We start from the raw sequence: 14,976 nt of genomic DNA on the forward strand, positions 1-14,976 counted from the left end.
TTAAGAGAACTAATCATTGAAAGTGGTCCTCATGACACTTGTCAATAAAAGAAATGAAGTGAAATGGTCCCCATAACACTTGTTAGCAAAAGAAGTAAAGTGAAGTGGTCCACATGACACTTGTCATCAAAAGAAGTTAAGAGAAAAGTGGTCCCAAAAAATTAAAATAACATTTGACTTTCTCAATTAGGAAACTGGCCTATTTTTTGAAACTGGCCTATTAAAAAAGAACGGAGGGAGTATTATTTTTAAGCATAACACCCTATAATTGATGCATATCATTCTCCAAAACCAATTTACAAAAAACGACTAGGTAAAAACGTTAATAACAATAACAGTAAAAAAATAGGAGTAAAAATGAATTAGAAAAACAAAACCTGGGCCGGTGTGTGTACGAAGTACTCTTGTCTCTCACACACACGTGGTGTCGTGTTATTGCTTTAAAGCTTCGGACCCTCCGACTTCCCTCCAACCATTTCTCTCTTCTCTTCTCTTCTCTTCTCTTCTCTCTCTCTCTCTCCTTCAAACTCTCCTCCATTCCTCTTTCTATCTCTCTCCCCAAAATCCTCTGAATCCTCTTTCTATCTCTCTCCATCTTAGTAGTCACTCTCACTCTTATTCTCCTCCTCCATACCAGGTAAACACTCAATGTCCTTTCTTCATATCGAAACAATTTCATTTTTTGGATTCCGAGTTTTTGATTCATAGGATTTCTTATTCATTCTTGATTGATTTTACAGGAAAGATTCAAAGAAATGACATCTTCATCGGTGATTATGAATTTAGATTCAACAACAAATTCATCATCACCAGAATCATCAAGAAAGAAGCGAAAAAGGAAAAACCTGAATTCATCATCATCAATTTCTCTATACAATCAGAAACAATTAATCCAAACAAACAAATGGAAATCAGAATCAAAACAACGGATCTACTCAACTAAACTTCTCGAAGCTCTTCATCGTGTTCGCAACACTTCGTCTTCTTCATCATCATCATCTCTGCCGCGGGGTGGGAGAGCTGTTCGTGAAGCGGCTGATCGAGCTTTAGCATTTGAAGCTAAAGGAAAAACAAGATGGAGCCGAGCGATACTTACAAGCCGGATTAAATTGAAATTAAAGAAAGTTAATAAACCTAGATTAGTAGTTGGTAATGAGAATTCAAAGAAGAAACCGGCGATTAAAGTGCCGGCGAGAGTGAATACTAAAGTACCGGTTTTACAGAAAAAGGTTCGTGTTCTTGGACGGTTAGTACCGGGTTGTAGAAAGGTATCGTTCCCGGATTTACTTGAAGAAGCTACCGATTATATTGCCGCTATGGAAATGCAAGTTAAAGCTATGACTGCTTTGGCTGAGCTTTTATCTGGACTAGGGTCCACCACCTCCACCTCTACCTCCTCCTCAGCCACCACCACCACCAATAACAACAACAATCAGGTCTATCACCACCAGCCAACGACTAGTCTAGCTGGCGCCGAGTCTTTTGATGTCATGCCAGGTGTTGTTCTTGGCAACCCTCCTCCTATTTAGATTTTATTTTTCCTTTTTATTTATTTTTTTTTATTAAATTTTTTAATTGAAAATTTTAATCCCAATGTACTTATTGTATACATTTTCTTGATCTTTTCTTTTTTCTTCTTCTTTTCCGAAGCATCATTTTTTACATGGTAATTTATTTTTCACCACCCTTATACTACCCACAAACAATGATAATAACCTAAACACAGCGGCGGATAACACTGGATGCTAAACCCAGAATAGCTTAGACTACTTTGTTACCCATATGTATCTCAGTTTTTTTTGTGTCGATCCATGATGCATAGAATGATTCTCAGGTACGGGAATAAGGGGATCAGAAGAACTCTCGATTTTGTCAAATGTTTGGCAATGCAATCAGTGGGTCTGCCTATAGAAACAAATATTTTATAGATGAAGACCACAATTGAGTGATTGGTGATATAACAACCATTAGATTAAATGATCTGAGCTGTCATTTGTTGGATCCATAAAAGACTGTTTTTGCTTTGTCCAATCTAAGGGTTCTGAATCAGATAGGGCTAGTGGAGGTGGGGCATATAAGCCATAGATAGGTTCGAGGAGAGGAGGGGGATAGTGGTTGTGGGACCAGAAGAGGAATCAAATACCACATGGTGGGGCCCACACTAATTCTAATTTTCAGTAGTTGTTTTTCTTGTTAAGTGGGTTTATGATCTGTACTCTTTGCATTAAAGTAGGAAATTTAGCTTAATTAATTAATCGGAAGAAGCTGCTTTTTAAAGTTTAGTTTCTTCTTTAAAGCTAGAGTTATTAGCATCCATCCATGTGAGGGGAAGTAAAGTGTTTTAGCTAAATTATCAATTAATTAATCTAATCTTCAACTAACCTTATCATCTAGGTGTATTCATTACACTAGTTAGATGTGAGTTGTGAGTTGTGACATTTTTTTTGTTTCTTCAAAGGCAAGTGTGGTATCAAAATATCAACAAATTTTGGTACCCGGTGGAATTTCAACTTTCCACAAGCAAGTGTGGAATCGTCCATCGTAGATATTAGAACATATGAACTAGCTAATTTGTTAGTTGGGTCTCATATTTGAGATCAATACAACACAGAGTTTGTTGATCTGTTAAAAAAAAGGAATAATCATTTCGGAGTGAAAAGAACCGGATGAATGCTTCCAACTTGTAAGCTATGCCGAGCTTCTGATTTAGTAATCTAATCTCAACTTCTATGATGTATAATTGGGATTAGTGATTTGAACACGTAATTAAGGCTAGCCTAGTGCACTGTAGTTGGGCAATTTCTTAGTGGTGAAGGGTCCACTTCTTTTTTTCTTTCTTGAAACGTTAAAGTAAATAGAAAATGCGAGCTGAATCCACATGCATGAATCCAAAACAAAATCCATTATATGGGGATCGAAGAATGGGATAGTAATATGGAAAGATTTGTTTCTGAGATTCACCATGTGAAAAAACCAAAGGGATCCTCAAAATAATAAGTGTTTTCACATGGGGCGCCATTAAGTATACTCATCCCACCACCACCCACGCACATTTTGGTGTTTCTCATTAGTTGAGTTTGCTGTTCTTCTGCTTGAATGAGAGGAAATTTAATGGAGGTATTGGTATTGGATTTTGATTCTGGATTGATTCATAATGGTGGATCGTGGTTTTGCAGATGTAGTACGTTCCCAGCAGCTGCTTATGCAGTTAGCAAATTAAATGTCTAATTTTGAACACAAATCTATCTCGACACATCCATATCTCCAGTCCTCTGCATTTGTGTATTACACGTGAAAAGTCATGTACATTTAGTTGAAACAGTTTCCAAGTGCAGAAACTACAGTGACCACATTTGTTCTTGAAATCATAGGCTACGGCTATATGCCATAGAGGCCGTAGAGGCATAGATACTATTCCAAAAGTAACAGTTGGAGAGGTAATAAAACAGTGGTCTTTAAGTGTGTGACCAGCAGCTAGAGGGGCAGTAGTTTGTGTTGTTGTTGTTCCTGCTGCTGCATATAAAACACACAAGAAGTACTACTAGCTAGTCGGTGGCAACAATTAATCCATAATGTTATGGGGAGGTACTGAGCCATCATCTAAAGCTAAATGTCGCTTTACACGGCCGTGTGCGTACAAATGTTAATGAAAGCCATGCCTCATCTCTGATTGTATATATATGCTATCGTTGTTGTTGTCTTCGTCATCCTCTCATCAATATATGTAGGTGTTGCGAATAATTGATGAAAACTACTGTAAAGTTGGGGAGCTAAGGACTAGATGACAATAATCCATCTTTTTTGTTAATTCTTCTACTTCATGGACCACAAGGTAATACTACTACTACCGATGAATACGATGTACTGTACGCATATGCATACGCGTTAACAGGACTTTCGCCAGCGAATTTATACAGCAGACACAGCTTGCAAGATAGGTCGTGCAACTCTTATGATACCGATCCATGATCATTTAATAATATGCACCGTTTTGCAGAACCCATTATTCCCTCCTGCCATCTAGATAGAATGGTTTGCACGACCCTTGGCAGTATATATATACTGATTATATGGAACTAAGTTACCAAGTTTTGACTAATTATAATGTAACTACTTCATCTGAGATTCTGATCATTTCTATTCAGTCTCCTGGATAATTTTTTACCAGTGAATTAGGATGCTGATAAATTTCAGACTTCAAATTGGATTATTACCATCGGACAACTTTACCATCCTACATAAGATGATAGGATGTAGACATTGTCCAACTTCCGCGTCACCAATGCACAAATATCAAACTGATTAATGGAACTGAAAATTTGCAGTCCTAAGCAAACCGAAAATTGTATGTACAATAATAGGAGATTAGATTTAGCTCATTAGAGACCAACCATATAGGAGTGTAGGTGGCAATCTTATCCTACTGTATGTGTAATGTATGGTCTAATACTACCGATTACCAAGTACTACTACTACATATCTACATGCAACTTGTATGTCCAAAAGTTAGGTTTGAAATTTTGTACATGACAAACTGAATACAAAGTGTGAAAAGAGAGAACAAAACAAAAACAAAACAAGAAGTCTTTTATCTGCTGCTGTCCACTTCTTAAATTTGTCTGTGTTCCCACTTTTCTCTAGTAGAAGAGCTCAGCTAGTGATGATCACTTATTAAATGTCTAATTTTACTTTCATCTTTTCCTGCCGCAGCTAACTAGTTATAGGGAACCCTATCAATCCTCCACTTGGTCTCTCGCTATGATTGTTGCAAATTCAACACTCACACTCACACTCATTTATTGAACTTACTGAAATTATCAAATTGCATTAGTAAAGAATACGGTGCTAACGAGTTTCGATCTCAGATCACTGATATCATCATCCAATGACTTTACCACTGTACTACAGTTAAAATGATCGAATTGGGATGCACAGGGGCCTAAGCAACCTTAGTTTCGAGTTTGATGCTTGGTTCCCCCAATCATACTGAAAATAGTTTCCAAGCAATGGAGACAAATTAGCAGTAAACAAAACGGATAGTAGTAGGGTTTGAATTTTCAAAGTGTGGTGCGTGGTGTAGACTCACACTGTAGTGTAGTGTCTACATTATGATACAATTTGCACATGGCCTGAGGAGTAATCATTAAAAAGCATGTGGCCACATCATCATTCACATGTACAGCGTGGATTCGTGACAGTTCTGTTTTTTGGGGTGAACAGAAGTGCATTCCACATATTCTCCATCTACATTTCTTCTCTTTGTTTCTCCAACAACTTAGAAATACTTACACAGCCTTGTACTGTTACTAGAAATTTACTGCAAGTGAGATCTTGGATACCTAGACATTGCCACATTAAAATTCTTGGAACAATTCGTGGTTTTGATATGTTTTTGAAATTGGGAGATTTTTCAATGGCATAGACATTTTTGTTCATCACCATCTCCATGCGCATTGGCGTACGCTCGAAGGTGACGTGGCTTTTCGAGTTCGATAAATGTATTGACGATAAAGTAAGATATATATTTATACTACAGGGATCATGGAGACATGACTCTCTGACTGTGAAAGAATCCTGTTAAACTAAGGCCTAGGAACTTTCTTGCTATTGGTCCAAGCCCATGGGACAATGTATTATCACGGGCTTGGTCTTGTTAGGAAACTAGTTTTTTTCCTTTTCTTGAATCAGTGACTGCAAGTCTGCAAGTAGCGTTATCTTCTGTGTACAACTAAAATGAAATTTACAGCTTGTAATGGGGAACTCTATTCTGTGTGATACCCCTCATTCTAGAGACAGATGTCTATACCTCTACGGCAATTTATAGCTCCACTCCATGTTCCATTAACTTGCTTCCCCTGCGGTAGCTTCTATCGACTGGTTTCCAGCATAATGTTTTCTTGCCCTGAAGCCTCGGAAAGCAGCCTAAATTTGAACACATTGTCTTAGTAAACAATATCATCCTGGGCATTTTTAGTATCAGAAGTAAACTAGGCCAAGTTTCACGCTAAACAAGTTAAAAACTGATTGCTGCTTTACGCGCCGCCTAGAATAGCTACACTCTTGACTTGTCAGAAAGAGGGTTGAGAGAATAAATCAGAATAAAACAAGATGCTATCAGGGAAGAGGTCTTACTTGAATTTTAACAGCCTGGCCACACACAGAATAATCAGGGAACCTCTTCTTGCCTGATTTATAGTTACCACCCGTTTCAGTGTGATTTTCTGTATCCAACTGAACCTGACTGGATGAAGCATCTAGGGCTGCTGCATTGCTCCGGTGTAAGTACTCCTCACTGATATTAGCAAGATGAGCCGCTAGTTCGTGATGACCATTTTTCCATGCGACTTCAGCAACAGTCAATCCGTTGGGGAATTCTATAGTTCGCCTAGTAACCAATGTTGGATTTGCTCCCATGTCTAAAAGAAGCTGAGCCGTCAGATTCCTGTGGCAAAAGTTTACTATGCGTCATTGTTAAAATAATACAAAGGTACTCTGTTGGTTGCTAAAGGATGATGTTAGATTTCAGTTTTAACCAAAATGTAAGTAAAAAGCAACGTGCCCCATCAACAACCCCACCAGAATCAAGTGCACATTACCATGTACAGTATTTAGCATCATAATTCGAAAAAAGGTGTATAACTTCAATACCTGTTGAAGAATGCAGCCCAGTGAAGAGCTGTCCAGCCTGCTACATCTTCAATATCCAACGACAGCTTTCCTCTTCCCAATTCAGAGTACATCCGAATTAGCCACCTGTAACCCAAGATAGCCAGCATATGGATTACTTGTAAACCTTGAATATTATGGGTACCTGTCGTACATCCCTTTTCCAGTCTCTCGGAAATCCATTCCCTTAGCTTTTGCTCCAAAAGAAACCTCAAGTACAAACTTTCGCCACGGATCAATGGGAACCCATGATTTTGGATTAAGCGAATGAAGGTGGCAGTTTTGGTGCGTTTGCAGAAATGCAATATGCGCTCGAGCAGAATTTTATCCTGAAAAGATGAAGGGACACATGACTCCGGCATCGGCTGATCAATCAAATTTTTAGTTTCTGAGTGGAGCAGGTAAGCAAGACATAGTTGTTGGCGAAACCCCACAACTGTAGAGAACAGTTCCGGATTAGTTGGAGTTGAGACTTGAGAGATAGTCAAATTTCAGGATCTGGCTAATGGGTGTCCTGCCATCAAGACTCAAATAAAAATATACTGTTCCAGGTACACGAAACATTGCTGTACAAGAGAACACCCACTCTCCAAGGCATAAAGCACGGTGACTTCTCTTCCCAATTACAATAAAGAACTGACTTTTGCTCCAGTCAAAATCCTGCTGCTTATCAAGGAAGCGACCAGCTATTGCAATCTGCAAACAAGATGCATGGTTCATGTAAGTAGTATTTCCAAATAAAACTGTTGAAAGAAAAAGAAGTATAGAAAGTTAAACGCACACCTCTCTTCCGTAAATTGAAGCAGTATTATTGGTGATACTGGTGATGCAAAAGATTTGCTTATATCGTTCATCCTGTGCACCATGACCAAGCAATAAATGCACATTTAAGCTGTGTGTTACTTAAAGTTTGAAAACAAAACAGAATTTTAGTTAGGGACTTGGAACTTAGGCTAACCCCTATGGACTAGATAGAACTGCTAGATTGACCAAAAAGTGTTGCAAATCATGAAAAAAATGTGGGAAAAAGTTGACACTAGCATTGGATAGTTTTCTCTCCTAACAAGTGCTCGCAGTTCAACTAGCAACGAGATTGAAATGCTGAATGGTTCAGCGCTCAAAAAGTGTTTTTAACACTGAACGGTTCTGCGCTGGGAGATAAATTTTATGATCTAACGACTGAGATTTAAAACGCTGAACCAAACAGCGCTCAGCGCTGAACCAAACAACGTTCTATAGTGGTCCCAGATGACGTGGATGACCAATCTAGCTGCTAGATATCTAGCCCATAGAACTTAGGAGGTTGCCCTAGCTGACGAGGATGACCAATCTAGCTGTCAGATATCTCTAGCCTATAGGGGTTAGCCTTACAGTCATGGAATTGGCCTCAGTTACATCAATTAGTTTCGGCACATAATGAAAGGGTTTGATACCTTCTGTTAGAAATAAGAAATACAATAGGATTAATGTTGGTAACAATGTTCAAGGCAACCATACCAGAAAAAAAAAAAAAAAAAAAAAAACTAAAAAACCTACGTCTCTTATGCTCCTCCTGCATTTCAATTGTACGCATATCGTTATAAATTTTAATCTCGTTTGCTTCCACAGCCTTCGTCGCTTCCCTTTCCTCTCTATCAATAATTCTACCTTCCATTTTCTGTTTTAACGAGAAAAACCAGACTAACGGTGGAATCAAAATAAAAAGTTGTAAATTCCGATTACAAACAAGATTATGATTACATGATTATATTGTTTTTAGGGTTTGGGGTTAAAGAAATTTATTGATTAACAGATGAATGGTAACTACAGTTGGTTTTATGAGCGGAAATTTTAAAAATAATAATCAAATACACAGTGGTAACAGACTAAAATAAAAGGGAACAAAATCAAGTAATTAATTGATTAAACTAGATAATCATGAACTGATTAATTGTGAAACTCCCGGAATAAGTGAAAATATTAATAATAAAGGATTTACCTAACAGTTCTGCTCGATCAAGACTGGATTTAGCACTGCGCCACTGTCTATCTCTTTCGCCACGGTGAAAAACAGGAAAAGGTAACTAAATGGTTTCGTATCTTTAAAACATCTCTTATCTTTAAAACATCTCTTTCACCACTGTCTATCTCTTTTTTAGGAAAATAAGATTTACAACAATCACAACGTCGGCTATATCTTGATTTCTAGTCTATAATTAGTTAAGTCTCAGATTAGGATAAAAATGCAGTTGAAAAATAGTGGATCACGACAGTTATCATTGGGCTCTACCGGTTGAAGGTGAAGATCAACCGAAACTTTTGGAAAACTTCATCAACAAAAGGTAAGTAAAAAATGAACCACCTATATCTCAAGTTATATTCACTTTTATATCATTGAGACGATGTCGCATAACTAATTAGAATATTATGCATAGACAAGAATTTAGAGTCAAGTTTATCTTGATAATTACTTATCGAAATATAATGACTAAGCTTAATGTGGTCATACTTGATGAATTTCGGTTAAGGACAATTTATTGTTTGGAATCAAAATCATGATTCAAGTTTTATCGTTCGAAAATAGGCTGACACTGATATGTATCATTGATTTTATTCGGAAATGTCTTGAATCGATCTAGAGAGAAATATAGAACTACTATAGTTTCAGATACAAGAAAGTGTTATTAGTCTTACAAACTGGTAAAACTGTTATAAGTCTGAACCTGTATTACATGTACTCGGACACGTAGCGGAGTAGCTATATATATATATATATATATATATATATATATATATATATATATATATATATATATATAGCGACTTGCAGATTTATGGTACAAATACTCTTATGTATATCCAAGGTAGTTAACATCGCGTATCGGTCTCGTATCGGTCGGGTCCGATACACCTATACAAAAGATAGTATCGATTTTTATCGGTGATGCATCATTTAATATAGAATTTCAAATAATTATAAAACCATAATAAAAAACAATAAGAATCATACATATATCTCAAATCTCCAAAATACAAGATGGTTTATTAGCCGACGTTGTGATTGTTGTCCCATTATGCCGGTAAATCTTTTTTATTATCCTTCATATTTATCTTTTATATTTCTCTGCCTTGCCGTCGAAATATGATTTCCATCTTATATCCTACCATATAGTCATTGATTTTATATTATAAAATATATTAGGGCTTTTTACCTTCTCCAATTGACATTGTATTTCTCTGTAAAGACTAGATGCATGTTGATGAAAAGTTTATTCACGAAACCAAAGTTTATTCACGAAACCGATATTATCGGTGTATAAGTAAAACTGATATATCGGTTTGTACCAGCCTGTACAACCGATAATATCATTCCGTCTTCGTATCGCCGATATTTTCCATATCATATAGATATTTTCCGATATCCGATAAAAACCTGTAATATCGGCCTGTACAACCGATATTGACTACCTTGTGTATATCATATGAAAAATCTGTTCAACTCGTGAACCGGATCTGTATGCATACTCGTATGTAAACCATTTTGGAACTGTGGTTACGGAACCGGGATTAATATCCAAACCGGTATGGAAACCAAAATAATTATGTGTTCCCGAACTCAATTTATTACCCATACCGGTACAAAAATTATAATAGTTCTTGGAACTCTGGAAGCTCTCATAGTCTTAAGGTTTCCGAACCGGTACGCATAACTAAAGAGTTATGTCAACTCCGGAACTTGGTTTGGTTAAATGTTTACAAACCGGTACACGTACTCTGACTGACCTGAGTCACGAGCGGCTATGCTATTTGTACTTTGTGCATTTTGAAAATGCAGGGGTCTAACAACCACACACAATAATTCGTTTGGCAATCTGAGAGGACTTACTCTAATATACTTTCTAGAGAATCAACTAGACAGTCAGACTCAATCTAGAGAAAAGTATATAGAAGAGTTTAATATCTCTAACTCTTAACTCAATCCGCAATCAGCAAATAAAAATCTACGAGCCAGATTGAATATAAGAGGAGTAAACTTGAACGGTACCAAAGACCAATGTTCAAAGATCAATCAATCTCAGTCAACAACCAAAGGTTGGATTTCCTAATTGATCGATACAACTCACAACCTATGATATTTCAATTATATAACAAAATATAATGCGGAAAAAAAATAACACAGACACCAGAATTTTGTTAACGAGGAAACCGCAAATGCAGAGAAACCTCGTGACCTAGTCCAATTAGAACATCACACTGTATTAAGCCGCTACAGACACTAGCCTACTACCAATGAACTTCAGACTGGGCTGTAGTTGAACCCTAATCAATCTCACACTGATTCAAGGTACAGTTGCGCTCCTTACCTCTCTGATCTCAGCAGGATACTATGCTCTTGATTCCCTTCGTTGATCTCACCCACAACCAAGAGTTGCTACGACCCAAAGTCGAAGACTTGATAAACAAATCTGTCTCACACAGAAAAGTCTATAGGATTGAATAAATCTGTCTCCCACAGAAATACCCAACATTTTTTGTTCCGTCTTTTGATAAACCGGTATTATATTCCCGAAGAACAGCCTAGTATTATCAATCATCTCACAATAATCGTATGATGGTGAAGCTAGATATCGTGGAATCACAAACGATGCGACGAAGATTTTTGTGATCATGTTTTATCTTGCCTATCGGAGAAGTTAATCTCGAGCAAATCTTAGAGAAGATGGTACTCAAATGATAGAATCGGGCAAGATCAGAACACGCAGCTACAAGAGAAATAGTTGGGTCTGTCTTCAGAATCCCAATGAAGTCTTTCAAGTCGTTAACCTACAAGGTTTAGGAAAACCTAAGGTTAAAGGAGATTTGACTCTAGTTTATGCAACTAGTAACACACAGGAGGTGTGGGGATTAGGTTTCCCAGTTGTTAGAATTCTCCTTTATATAGTTTTCAAATCAGGGTTTGCAATCTAAGTTACCTTGGTAACAAAGCATTCAATATTCACCGTTAGATGAAAAACCCGATTCAACCAAGCTAATATCTTTCAACCGTTAGATCGAACTTATCTTGTTACACACAAATGAAATGTACCCTGATTTAGGTTTATGTAACCGTACCCAAACGTGTACACCCATGTTGGCTCAACAATGATCAACCGAAGTTAGCCATATGATAACTCTCATATCAACCATATTCATCTTATCCATAACTAGTCCAAATAACTCAAATGAAACTAGTTAAAGAGTCGTTCAATTGTTATATTCTCATAGAAGTATGCAAGAACACAATCGAAACAAAATCGGTTTGATTCACTCGAATCAATTCATGAACATTATAGCCACGGTTTTCAAAGATTTCATTCCTTATTATATAAATATTTAAGTTCATGTACACAACCGATTTTAGAAAGTAACCCACTTAACTACGCAAACGGGTACGCATACTTGAGTAGCCGGACTTGAGTTTGGTTACGCCGGTATGCGTACGGGTGCGCATACTTCATAACATTCCAAACTCCAGCATATTTTCACGGAAGTGAACTTTCCGCCGGTATGCGTACGGGTACGCATACTTTCCCAGACATTAATAACCACCAGTATGCATACGGGTACGCATACTTCATGTTCCCAGTTTTGGACTTGTACACTAATGTGATTAACACACTATGTTTATATCCAAACATGGTTACATGATTCTAAACTCTTTATTTCAATCATTGAAACTTTCTTAGAGGACGTTATATAGTTGTTGTTCACAAACTATTTTTCGTCAAAGCGATTTTCAAGTTATTGAAATTATCATAATGAAACATTCCAAGACAACACCAAATGATTGTATCACACAAACCATGTAAGATGTAACTCAGCAATTTTCATATGATCTTATTCGGACTTTCGTCAAAAATGTAAGATGAATTCGTCCGAAGCGAAAGCTTGCTAACACATATTCCGAGAAATATATAAGCGAGATAAACTCATCTCGAAATCTCAAATGTGTATAATAGAAAACTATATCGTAATACGACTTATGTCTCAATATAGGAGATAGAGTAGAAATAGACTTTCCAAGTGATAGATAAGTTTCAGTCTCCACATACCTTTTGTCGATGAAGTTCCACAAGCTCCCATTAGTAGTTCTTCGTTTTCAAGTGATGAACGTCGTGAAGTCTAAAGCTCAACTACACAATCTATGTCCTAGTCCGAGACATCTAAATAGGCTAGAAATCAAGACTCATAGTTTTGATCAGTAACATTGACAAACATGCTTGAGATAGCAACGCATGCGACTTCTACCGAGCAATGCTCTAACACATTTAGTAACCATGTCGATTATTCTCAAGTGCGATTAAATTATTTCTACGAGATAATTAGCATTTGATTAATTCTCTAAAACACTAGACTTATTTGATCACATGATAGTGACTCAAGGTTAATGTCTTATGTGTTCATGAAAATGAGTATTAAGCTTTTAAGTTCAAATCGGCTAGTTTCGGCTAACCACGTTGAACATAGTCTTTGTACACAGTTCGGTTACGGTTTCACCTAACCAGAGTATATATCTTGTTTATGTAAATCAGATTCAAAGATTCATCTAACGGTAGATATTGTTTGCTTTTTTCCAAAGATATCTTAGCTTAAACATAAAGCAACTTATGCTTTGAATGTCCATAAAAGGGGAACTTCAAGCAACTGGGATCTTTGAACCCGACACTACTTTTTGGTGTGTCCTAGTTGTATCTAGAGTCGTCCTCTTCCTAACCTTGTCTTCATAGGGATTCGTGAAGCCAGGTCCAGTTATCTTTCCTTGATAACTCGAGTATCATGATATTGATCGATTGTTGAGCTGCTCACTCGATCAAGATAGATAGAAATCATCAAAGTTCTCTTTGTCTCAAATTTTGTTGACTCCACAGGTTTTATACTTGTGAGGTGTATAATAATCTAGGTTGCACTTCGGGTTGCATAAATCCGGATTTTGTGGTTAACTAGACTCGTCTATTGCTATCGATTTCCATCACCTTTGATCAAACTATTTGATTGTAAAAGGAAATCATATATAGGATTAATCTATGGGAGGAAGACTGGTTCAAAGTCTTCAATTGATGGACATCATCAAAGTTCTTAACAACTACAAAGTTTTCATAGGGATTGGTGAAGCCAGGTCTAGTTATCTTTCCTTGATAACTCGAGTATCATGATCTTGATCAATCGTTGAGATGCTCACTCGATCAAGATAGATAGAAATCATCAAAGTTCTCTTCATCTCAAATTTTGTTGACTCCACAGGTTTTATACTTGTGAGGTGAATAATAATCTAGGTTGCACTTTGGGTTGCATAAATCCATATTTTGTGGTTAGCTAGACTTCGTCTATTGCTATCGATTTCCATCACCTTTGATCAAACTATTTGATTGTAAGAGGAAAATATATATATAATTAATCTGTGGGAGGCAGATTGGTTAATAGTCTTCAATTGAGTTGAATCAACTCTTAGTAGGTGTGACGTCAGCTAAGGGAATCAATTGCACGGAGTCCTGATGGGATTCAAGAGGCGTAAGGAGAGCGACTGTACATTAATCGGTGGGATACCTTTTAGGGCTCAACTACATTCCAGTCTGAAGTTAATTGGTAGTAGCCTAGTATTTGTAGTGGCTTAATATAATTTGGTGTTTAATCTGGACTACGTCCCGGAGTTTTTCTGTATTTGTGGTTTCCCCGTTAACAAAAATTCAGGTGTTTGTGTTATTTCTTTTCATCATTATATTTTTTATCCTTATAATTGAAATATCACAGGTTGTGTGTTAATCATTCATAGTATATACATCCGACCTAGTTTGTTGGATACAACTTAATTGATTCTTGGACATTGGTCTTTGGTGCCGTCCAAGTAATCTCTTTGTGATTAGGTTCACTGATTTGATTCTATAAATGTTCTAATCAATAGAGAAAGATATAACTCTAGATACTATTCCTTGATTGAGTTTAACTCTCGGAATTGTATTGAGTTTCCATATTGATTGCCTAAAAAAAAAGTGGTGGTGTATTTTGGTACCCTCGCGTTTTCAATTGGTATCATAGCAGGCAAACACGGTAAGATCTAATAAGTCCGCGTGTTTGAAGCAGTCTGATTATATGGACATAAACGAAATCTCTATAAACGCATCACCAGCACAGATTATGCCAAATCCCGAGTGTGTTCTAGAAACCATAAATGTTGATTTTGGTAATGATCCGAAGAAGATGATCGATAAACTTTGTCATGAGAAACATCGATTGATAACGAAAATCGATGGACTTTTCTGTGAAATTTACATTAAAGATTCCGATCTTTGAGAA

At 36.9% G+C, this 14,976-nt stretch overlaps 2 protein-coding genes across 3 annotated transcripts; one reads left to right on the plus strand and one right to left on the minus strand.

The window, feature by feature from the left end:
• Positions 1-481: 481 nt before the first annotated feature.
• Positions 482-1,684, plus strand: LOC113275177 (transcription factor bHLH148-like). The gene is made up of 2 exons (XM_026524623.1): positions 482-637; positions 741-1,684. Exon 2 carries the CDS (start codon positions 756-758, stop codon positions 1,527-1,529), a length of 774 nt encoding a protein of 257 aa, XP_026380408.1. The 5' UTR covers positions 482-637; positions 741-755; the 3' UTR covers positions 1,530-1,684.
• Positions 1,685-5,501: 3,817 nt separating this feature from the next.
• On the minus strand, positions 5,502-8,781 carry LOC113275178 (calmodulin-binding transcription activator 5-like). Of its 2 annotated transcripts, XM_026524625.1 has the most exons (6): positions 8,645-8,774; positions 8,203-8,323; positions 7,450-7,521; positions 6,649-7,362; positions 6,133-6,442; positions 5,502-5,922 (listed from the first exon to the last, which is right to left on the minus strand). In XM_026524625.1, exons 4-6 carry the CDS (start codon positions 7,026-7,028, stop codon positions 5,842-5,844), a joined length of 771 nt encoding a protein of 256 aa, XP_026380410.1. In that variant the 5' UTR covers positions 7,029-7,362; positions 7,450-7,521; positions 8,203-8,323; positions 8,645-8,774; the 3' UTR covers positions 5,502-5,841. The 2 variants fall into 2 exon arrangements, with proteins under 2 accessions (XP_026380410.1, XP_026380409.1); XM_026524624.1 differs by lacking the exon at positions 8,203-8,323 and having other exon boundaries at positions 8,645-8,781.
• Between the last annotated feature and the right edge of the window lie 6,195 nt (positions 8,782-14,976).

Source organism: Papaver somniferum, chromosome 4 (genome assembly GCF_003573695.1).
Source record: "Papaver somniferum cultivar HN1 chromosome 4, ASM357369v1, whole genome shotgun sequence".
Taxonomy (NCBI): domain Eukaryota; kingdom Viridiplantae; phylum Streptophyta; class Magnoliopsida; order Ranunculales; family Papaveraceae; genus Papaver; species Papaver somniferum.

Excerpts from the sequence above, each read along its gene's own strand:
- LOC113275178 (XM_026524624.1), bottom strand. The coding sequence starts at position 7,028 with ATGCCGGAGTCATGTGTCCCTTCATCTTTTCAGGATAAAATTCTGCTC. Across the intron at positions 6,443-6,648 it reads TGGGCTGCATTCTTCAACAG|GAATCTGACGGCTCAGCTTC; the intron begins GTATTGAAGTTA and ends CTTTTGCCACAG. Across the intron at positions 5,923-6,132 it reads GCCAGGCTGTTAAAATTCAA|GCTGCTTTCCGAGGCTTCAG; the intron begins GTAAGACCTCTT and ends GTTCAAATTTAG.
- LOC113275177 (XM_026524623.1), top strand. The coding sequence starts at position 756 with ATGACATCTTCATCGGTGATTATGAATTTAGATTCAACAACAAATTCA.